General features: G+C 56.0%; 1 protein-coding gene across 1 annotated transcript; it reads right to left on the reverse strand.

Annotated features, from left to right (window-relative positions):
* Positions 1–918: 918 nt before the first annotated feature.
* On the reverse strand, positions 919–3,739 carry LOC142024785 (uncharacterized). The gene is made up of 4 exons (XM_075017005.1): positions 3,610–3,739; positions 3,476–3,478; positions 2,217–3,272; positions 919–2,130 (listed from the first exon to the last, which is right to left on the reverse strand). The coding sequence occupies exons 1-4, from the start codon at positions 3,737–3,739 to the stop codon at positions 1,355–1,357; spliced, it is 1,965 nt and encodes a 654-aa protein (XP_074873106.1). The 3' UTR covers positions 919–1,354.
* Between the last annotated feature and the right edge of the window lie 6,103 nt (positions 3,740–9,842).

Below are 9,842 nucleotides of genomic sequence, written 5' to 3' on the forward strand. Positions count from 1 at the left end.
CGTCAGCACATCTGCACGTCAGCCGACATTGACAACAGTGAGTGTTGCCAAAGCAAAGAGAGGAAGGAACAGAGCAATGATCGCTGCCGCTGCCGTGCCCGGGGCGCAAAGGCGACGACCAACACTGCACAGACAGAGGCAGAGGAACCAGCAACGTTTGCTCATCTCATTTGTACAGGAAGTTTTGCATCGTTTTACTTGCCCAGGTGCCTTTTTAATTCCATCTGTTCCCATGGGGATCCGCTCTAGAGTCTCTGAGAGGGAATGTCTGTCTGTCTGTCTGGCTCTGGGCTTGTCCATTGGTCGAGAACTCCTAAATGGTAAGAACCAGGACCACCCACTCTGGTCTGCAGCTTTCTCTTCTTGTAACTTAGAGCCAGGCTGGGGTGTGGGTGTGCCAGGGATTGGATGGGCTGCACTGGGATGGCTTCTCAGGGGCCACACAGAAAAGAGACGACCACCATCTGAGAAAGGGGTTGGCTGGGGATACCCCCTCTCCCACACCCAGGACTATCGCAGCCATGAGCATCCCACCCCGCAGGTGCCCTTGGGGACAGCTGCAGCTCCCTCCCCCCTAAGTTCATACAGGGACATGGTTGGCTGTTCCCCTCCATCAGGGAGTGTGGAGAAAGTGCACATTTGCTGCATTCCTCTCCGGCTGGGCAGTGCAGAGGACCGATGACCCTGGCCCTGCCGCAGGCGAGGGACATACGCCGCTCCCCTGGGTGTACCTGCTGGAGCTGCAGCAGCCAAGCAGAGGTGCTTCTCACCTGGGCCCAAAGCTGCTGAGGTGAAAGTGGGTAGGACAATGGTCTCTCCCCAGAGTCCCCATGCACTGACCCCTCCTCTCCAGACACACCCGAGAGCAACAACTCAAGTGAAGCATTTTCACTTTATTTAATAAAAAAAAAGACACCAAAAATTAATCAAGTTCAGGTCCTGAACAAACTCCAGTGTGTCAAGGTCTTTTATAAAGGAGCAGCGGTTAACGTAGGGAACAAGTCGACTTTATTTTAGTTACTTGACTGGCTCCGTAACACCACCCCCTTGAGGAATGAGAAGCCGTGTGGTAATTCATGGGGTTCTCACTGACTTTTTGCCCGGTGGCCCAGCTTCAAAAATAGCAACAAAGAAAGAATTACCGGATTTCTCTCCTGTGTGAATTCTCTGACGATCAGTAATGTCCGAGCAGCCATTAGAGGTTACCCACGTCAGTGCAGTCCTTGGGTTATTCTCTTGTGTGAACTCTCTGACGAATGACAATGTGCAAATGTTCCCGCACAGACAAAACAGCTGAAAGGTTCCTCTGATCTGTAAGATTTTAGTGCTGACAAAAGCTTTTCCCACAGTCAGATCAGCTGAAAGGTTTCTCTCCAGTGTGGGTTCTCTGATGACGAATAAGCCTGGAGCCCTGAGAACAGCTTTTCCCACAGTTGGAGCAGGTGAAGGGTTTCTCTCCTGTGTAGGTTCTCTGATGTACAACAAGGAGGGAACTCCGACTGAAGCTTTTCTGGCAGTAAGAGCAGTCAAAGGGTCTCTCTCCTGTGTGGCTTCTCCTTTGTAAATCAAGGCTTGACCTCTGTATGAACCTTTTCCCACAGTCAGGGCAGTGGAAGGGTTTCCCTCCAGTGTGGGTTCTCTGATGATAAGTAAGACTTAAGCGCTGACAAAAGCTTTTCCCACAGTCAGAGCAGTGGAAGGGTTTCTCTCTTGTGTGGATTCTCCTATGGGTAACAAGGCATGACCTCTGTCTGAACCTTTTCCCACAGTCAGAGCAGCTATAAGGTCTCTCTCCTGTGTGCATTCTGCAGTGACTTTTAAGACCTGAGGAGTATGAAAAGCTTTTCCCACAGTCAGAGCACTGGAAGGGTTTCTCTCCTGTGTGGATTCTCTGATGAGCAACAAGCTGTGATCTGCATCTGTACTTTTTCTCACAGTCAGGGCAGTTATAAGGTTTCTCTCCTGTGTGGATTCTGCAATGACTTTTAAGGCTTGAGTGCCACAAGAAGCTTTTGCCACAGTCAGAGCAGCGGAAGGGTTTGTCCCCGGTGTGGGTTTTCTGACGATTAACAGCATATGAGCGTTGACTGAAGCTTTTCCCGCAATCAGAGCAGAGAAAGGGTTTTTCCCACGTATAGATTCTCATCATGATGATCAAGGCCAGAAACGTCACTAAACCTTCTCCTGGACTCAAAGCAGCTAAAAGGGTTTCTCCCCTGTGTGGATTTTCTGATGTTTAACGAGGTATTCACTCCTGCTGAAGCTTTCCCCACAGGCAGTGCAGTGATAGGGTTTCGCTCCGCTGTGAGTTACCTGATGAGTGAGAAGGGTTGAGTGTCGCCGAAAGCTTTTCCCACACTCAGAGCAGTGGAAGGGTTTCTCTCCTGTGTGGATTCTCTGATGAGCAATAAGACTTGAGCTCTGACGAAAACTTTTCCCACAATCAGAGCAGTTAAAGGGTCTCTCTCCTGTGTGGACTCTCTGATGAGCAACAAGTTTTGGCCTCCGACAGAAGCTTTTCCCACACTCAGAGCAGTTGAAGGGTTTCTCTCCTGTGTGGATTCTCCTATGTGTAACAAGGTTTGACCTATGTGTGAACCTTTTCCCACAGTCAGAGCAGTTATAAGGTTTCTCTCCTGTGTGGATTCTGCAATGACTTTTAAGATTTGAGGAGCACGAGAAGCTTTTCCCACACTCAGAGCAGTGGAAGGGTTTCTCTCCAGTGTGGAGTCTCCTATGTATAAGACGGTTTGACCTGTCTCTGAACCTTTTCCCACAGTCAGAGCAGTTATAAGGTCTCTCTCCTGTGTGGGTGCTGCAATGACTTTTAAGACTTGAGGAGCATGAGAAGCGTTTCCCACAGTCAGAGCAGTGGAAGGGTTTCTCTCCAGTGTGGGTTCTCTGGTGATAAATAAGACCTGAGCGCAGCTGGAAGCTTCTCCCAGAGTCAGGGCAGATATTGGGCTTCTCTCCTGTACGGATGGTACAATGACTTTTAAGACTGAAGCTTTTCCCACAGGTTTTCTGTTGTTCGCTCTCTTTAGTGTTTTTCACGCTTCTGCTTCCATGGCTGGAGTTATCCTGCCCCTCCCCTGCCTGGTTTCCCTGCTGTCTTTCTGGGCTACGCTGACTCTCACAGGTCTCTCTGTGCTCAGGACTCCGAGAAACACGACCTTCAGAGCTTCCCAGGAACATCCCACAGGAGGCCACTTGCTCTGGTTCTTCCAGCTGAAGATTCTCCTCATCATTCTTGAGCAGCATCACCTCACCTGCTGGGACACAGAGAGAACCAGACAGTGTCACTCTGTGCTGAGCTGAAAGGAAAACTCTGAAAGGGAACAGAAAAGGGGGAACGCAGCCAACAGCTGATAGAAAGATTGAAATAACATGAGCTGAGTTGCTCCTCCTTCCTCACAACCCTTCCCCACAGGAACGACCCCAGCCCTGCCCCCACCCTCTGGCAAAGGCTGATGACAGGCTGAAGGGTCATTCAGTCTGGATGAAAAGGCCCAAGTGACATCTAGGAGGACATGGAAATAGGTTTCGGAGTCTCTTTAGCTCACTGCTCACCTGTGTGGGGGTCGCTGATGATCTCCCCTTTCCCAGCGCCCTGGAGATCTGGGACCCCCAGCGCCTCCCCTCGCTCCACCCAGGAGATCACATCAGCTTTAGGAACTGGAAATCCTGCCTGGGGAGCAATTAACCAAGTGCTGATCTTGTTCAGGAAGGTCCAGGCCATTACTTCTTCCAGCCCCAGGATCTGAGCCGCCCACCCAGAGAGGCTCCTTCCCCACCTGGCACAGGCCGGGCTCTGGATGGTACAAGATCCCATGTCACACTCACCTGGGGTACAGGTGCCTCACCCCTGCCTCGGGAATGGCCCAGCTCGTTCCTGGGGGAGCCGAGTGCTCTGCTGCACTCACTAGGGTACAAATCAGCCTCCCTCTTGACCTGCTCCCCCACCCTCCCCATCCCAGGGCAGGACAGGACCACTCAGCTCAAACAAGTCACTCGATTTGGGGTTGTTTTTGTGGATAAAACTAACACAGCTACACCCAATGCCTGGCACCAGGCAGGCCCCGAATTTAGCCACGTGGAGCGGGAATCCAACAAACCCATGAGAAAACCTGCACAGATACAGACACCATCTTCCTCGCCAAGTGCAAATGGATGGACGTCCCACCCAACGGGCTGAAGGTGAAACACTCACTGCAACCGACACACTGCAGGGACTGTGTCGAGAGATTGGTCACACACTCCCACAGACCTGAGGAACCACCTGTTCAGCTTCCTGTGCAGCAAACAGGGAAACATCACAAGGAGGTCTCAAGTCCAGAGCTTCTCCTTAAAAACAGCCTCCCACACAAACGCCCACGTGGCTGGACTTTACTGAAAGGAGACAGGAGAGTCACAACGCCCACTGCTCTTCTCTACAGGACTGTAAACTCTCTCACCTCCTACCTGCCGCATGGGGCCACAGTCGTGGTACCCGTAACTCACCCAGCCATATTGTCAATCTATCCAACCACACACACAGCCTGGCAGAGGAGTCTGTCCTACCTCAGGGACTCTCTTTGTGCCCCACCACCCCCACAAACATGACACAGTTCTGTGGGGATCTGGAACCCTGCCCCAGTTTTGCCAGGAATACTTTCAACAAGACTCTGAACAGCCCTACAGGCACCGTCACACCTAGAGTAGAAGAAGAAGAATTCTGCATGGAATCCTTCCTGGCAATCAAAACGACAGACTGGATCGATAGCTAGAGCGCTTCTGCTTCTGTGCACAGGCAGAAATTGTGGCAAAGGGACATCGCTTGTCCCAGGACCTCAGCCGTGCGGAATGCAATGTCACCCACAGCCTCAGAAACAGCTCTGGCGTTGTCATCCAAGAGGCTGGCAAAGGAGCTGCTGTTGTCATCATGAATAGGTCAGACCATGAAAAGGAGACCCCCAAGCAGCTCTCCAATACCACCTTCTACAGGCTACTGTCCTCTGATCCCACTGAGCAGCACGCACAGAAACTGCACCGTCTGCTCAAGACACTCCTGACAAAAGCACAGGAACAGATCTGCACAGACACATCCCTAGACCCCCAAGACTCATAAATCTAGACATTCTGGAGGCACCATCAGCTCAGGCATTGGCACTCTCATTGCAGCCTTGTCCAGCTATGGGGACTCTCGACTCAAGCCGTATGTTACCAGCACTCCGAGCTATCTTTGAAACACCACCGACTTCCTCAGGAAACTGCTATGCACTGGTGATCTTCCTGAAAACACCATGCTGGCCTCCATGGATGTCGCGATCCCTAATACAAAAAAACCCACGTGAAGATGGACTTCAAGCCGTTTGGAACAGTATCCCTGATGATGCCACGGCACAAGTGGTGGTGGAGCTTTGTGACTTTGTCCTCACCCACAAGTACTTCAGATTTGAGGACAATTTATACCTTCAAATTAGTGGCACTGCAATGGGCACCTGCGTGGCCCCACACTGTGCCAACATGTTTATGGCTGACCTGGAACAACTTCCTCAGCTCTCCACCCCTGGCGTCCCTCCTCCACTTGAGCTACACTGATGACATCATCACCATCATCATCTGGACCCACGAGAAAGAGGCTCTTGAAGACTTCACAGTGATTTCAACAGTTTCCACACCACCATCAACCTCAGCCTGGAACGGTCCACACAAGAGATCCACTTCCTGGACACTCCTGTGCACATAAGTGATGGTCAGATAAACACAACCCTATACCAGAAACCCAAGGACCGCTGTGCTACCTCCATGCCTCCAGCTCCCATCCAGGGCACACCACATGATCCATTGTTTACAGCCAAGCACTAAAGGTACAACCACGTTTGCTCCAATCCCTCAGACAGAGACAAACACCTTCAAGACCTTTACCAGGCTCTCCCGAAACTACAATACCCACCTAAGGAAGTGAAGAAACAGATTGACAGAGCCAGACGTGTACCCAGAAGCCACCTGCTACAAGACAGGCCCAGCAAAGAAAACAACAGAACACCACTGGCCATGAGCTGCAGCCCCCAGCTAAAGCCTCTCTCGTGCAACATCCGTGACCTACAACCCATCCTGGACAATGATCCTTCACTCTCAAAGACCATGGGAGGCAGGGCCTGTTCTTGCCTGCGGCCAACCTGCCAACCTTAAACAAATTCTCACCAGCAAGTATAGACCACAACACTGTAAATCACAAACCAAACCTTTCGACAAACCTCAGCGCCAACTCTACCCACCAATGACACCACCACACTTGTCCCCTGACACTGGGGACAGGGGCAGGGAGGGACCCTGAACCAAACCCAACCCAGCATGTGACACCCCCGGGGACAGGACTCCTCACCCAGCCAGCGCACGGTCTGGTAATTCTCCTGCATCACCTCCCTGTAGAGGGCTCTCTGCCCCGGGGCCAGCAGCCCCCATTCCTCCTGGGAGAAACACACAGACACATCCTCCAAGGTCACCGGCTCTGCCGCCACCGCCATGTCCTTGCTCTGTCTCTGCAGGTCCGGGGCTGCTCTGGAGCCAGACATGGGGGCTCTTCACCTGGCAGGGGAAAAGGGCAATGGAGACACTTCAGACGGGGCTGGAAGCCGCTCCGCATCCCCCAGCTCCCCACACTCGCTCCCTGGGGCACACGTGCTGCACACGCACATTTGGGGAAACGCTTGAGTCTCACAGAACCACCTCGCACAAGTCAGATCCCAAATCCGTCCTCGTTTCTCTCCGGACACGGCCTGAGCCCCAGCACTGCTGCGCACTGGAGTGTGTCCCACGGACACGTCACGTGGTTAGTGACACCCCACGGGGACAAGCCCGGAGGAAGGGAGCAGCTGAAGGGACAATGAGGGTCACTGAACTGCACCGCAGGGGAGCACAGGCACCGTGCGACGAGCGCCCGGCCCCACTGGGGAACCGGGGGGTGGGGGACACAAGCCCACCCAGAGCTCTCGGATCCCCTGCGGGGGGGGGGGGGGTGCAATGGAGTCAGGGCCCCAAATCACTGAGGGGGACAAGGGAGAAGAAAACCAGGGGGGTGCAGAGGCCCTGGGGCGAAAACAAGGGAGCTGGGGGAGAACCGAGCACAGAGCCCCCAGCACCCACTGGTCCCTGCGGGGTGCAGAGCCCGCGGGCGCCGCCCGGAGACTCCGCCTGGAGGTGCGAGTGGAGCCAGGAGCGAAAACCGGCCCCGAGTCACAGCCCCCCCCGGCCGCCTCCGCCCCCCTCCCCTCCCCGGGCGCGCGGGCGGCAGGACGAGGCGGAGCGGCCGGAGAACGGGGCGGCCCGGCCGGGACCAGGGGGAGGCGCTGGCGCGGGCGGGGGGCCCCGCACGAAGCGTCCGAGACACAAGCGGGTGGGGGCGGAGTCACTTCCGGGCCCGGCCGGGTCCCCGCTCACCTGGCGGCGGCTCCCTGCCGGGGAGGGCCCTCGGGGGGTTCCGGGCGGCGACACCGCGTAACCCGGCGGAGCGGCCGCAGGAAACTGGCTCCTAGGAAGTGACGTCGGAGAAGGAGAAGCTGAAGGGGGCAGAGGAAGTGACGCAGGAGGGCGGCGGGGGCGGGCTGCGGTGGGGGCAGATGTTGGGGGCGTTTCTCTCACTCACAGGCTGCGCGGGTAAAACTCTCCGCAGAAGGCGGCTGCCCCCGGCCTGGCTCTGCGCCTGCGCAGCGGGACACGGATCAGTGGCCGCTCGTAGCTCCAGCCACCCCCCCCCACCGCGGGCTGCGTCAGGGGCGAGCAACAGCCGGGAAGGGGGAGGGGTCCCTGCATCGAACCTGCCAAGGGCTCGTCCTGTGTGTCCCGCCTCTTCCCGCCCCCCGCTCCCATTGGCCGAGCTGCCTGTCAGCCCTGCCCCGCCCACTCCCATTGGCCGAGCTGCCTGTCAGCCCTGTCCCGCCCGCTCCCATTGGCCGAGCTGCCCGGCCCCAGCTCTGCGCCCGGCTCCGCACTGGCCTCCCGCCGCGCATCGCTGTTGCTCTGAGTCATCCCCGCCCTTCACCCCGCCCCGCCCCAGCGCTGCGCGCAGCCTCCCCACAGCCCCAGAGGGGAGCGAGTCTGTGCTGGCCCCGCCCCTCGCCCCGGCCCGGCCCCGCCCCCTCGCCCCGTCTGTCCGGCCCCCAGCGGCTCGTCCCGGCCCGTGTCTGTGGTTTCCCCGCGGGAGTTTGTTCTGTGCCCCACGTGGTCCCCAGGCGGGCAGATTTCCTGGGCTGGGGTCAGTTCCCCTCCCTCCATACCTCCCTCCCGCCCCCAGCCTGGATTGCCCGTGTCAGGGGCGGCTCTTCTCTCCGCCCGTCCGCAGCCGGGGGCGCTGTCACCGGGCACCGCTTGGGGGCGTCTTGTGCCCCGACCCTCGCAGCGGCCCCGCCTTGTACCTGTCCCAGTGCGGAGACCCCCGCGTGTGAAACCCCCTTTTCAGTTCCCAGCCCCTGTCCGTCCCTGACACACACCCGCGTCCTGCAGCGCTGGGAAGAGTCACACGTGTGGGGGGTGCGGCGGCGGGAACGCAACGCTGCTGCAGGCTGGGAGGGGTGTGTCTGCCAGAGCTCATCTGCATGGGAATGCAAAGGGCGCGTGTGTGACACCTGCCAGGCAAAGCCTCGTGGGGAGCGAGTCAGCCCTGAGATCTGCTCCCTTGTAAACACCTCGTTGTGAAACCACAATTTATGCTGACACCCAGTGTGGGAGCTGTGAGACCTCCCCAAGGCTCTGGGTTGTTGTGGGGGACAGGGCAGTCGCCATCGCTGCATCAGACATTGATTACACCGGGCTCCCTGGTTTAAAGACTTGTAAGAAAAAAAGTGGAGGGGTAGTGGTTAAGCCAGCTTGGTGAGTGCTTTGGTGTCTGGCTTGCTTAGTTTTTCCCCTCTGTTGAAAGATAGAGTTGGATAATAGAATGTTTGTAAAGCTCTGTATGAACAATACTAGGAGTTCTAACGCAAAAGTGACAGCTGAGGCCATGTTGAGCTAAAATCAGAGGGTTCTGCCTTTGGGGAGGCCTAAGCAGTGGGGTCGGGAACTGTGGTGGTGGATGATAGGGGGAGGCTGGTAGGAAGCCCCTCAAACGAGGGTGGGTGGCTTGTGGTAGCAAGGGGAGGCAGCAGATAAGTGGACAGCTGGTACTGCCCTGGTAATGAATGTATCTGCGGGCTTTGGGTTCGGGACTGCACTGCAGAAAGTTCACCCTGTAACTGTGTGTATGGGGTAAAGGGCCAAGAGCCCCAGCAAGAGACTGGGGTCTACCGCATATGAGGATGGTAGCTGGGTAAAGGGGGTTTGTCTCTTCTTTGCTTAGATATACTGCATCTGTCACTGTAACCTTGGGGTAGGTAATGGTCCTTAAACAAGCCATTTCTATCTCAGACTCTGTGCTTGCGAGGGGGGAGAACCGCCTTCCAGGCACCCAGCATGGGGGTGAAATTGTCCCAGGCCACTGGGTGGGGGCTCGAGCTGGTTGGTTGTATCCTTGACAGGACAACCCCACAAGAGTTGAACCCGGCCCTTCTGGCAGGCATGTGGCATGAACAGAAGGTTTCCAAATTCTTTTGCTAGTCTTTAAAGTGCTACTTGACTGCTTTTTGTTTTGGTTCTGCAGTCCATCCAGGGTTAACAGCTCGATGGCGTCAGCATGCTGCAGCGAGAGGACAGGCTTCATGCAGATTAGGTGATCGCTTAGGGAGCGAAACAGCCACCACAAAGGCAGCTCGCAGGTCTGGTGGAATAAGTCATTTTAAAGCTGAATTATCTGGTGGGAGAGGTTTTGCTTTGACCAGCTAGAAAGGAGCTGCAGGATGAAGAGAGCAGGAGTACTTGCCGATCTG

This window comes from Carettochelys insculpta, chromosome 22 (assembly GCF_033958435.1).
Source record: "Carettochelys insculpta isolate YL-2023 chromosome 22, ASM3395843v1, whole genome shotgun sequence".
NCBI classification, from domain to species: Eukaryota; Metazoa; Chordata; order Testudines; family Carettochelyidae; genus Carettochelys; species Carettochelys insculpta.

What these genes read in the sequence shown, in the direction of transcription:
- LOC142024785 (XM_075017005.1), bottom strand. Translation starts at nt 3,739, where the DNA reads ATGGCCTGGACCTTCCTGAACAAGATCAGCACTTGGTTAATTGCTCCC. An exon ending in ACATCAGAAAATCCACACAG is followed by an intron (nt 2,131 to 2,216) that starts GGGAGAAACCCT and finishes GAATCTATACGT; the next exon opens with GGGAAAAACCCTTTCTCTGC.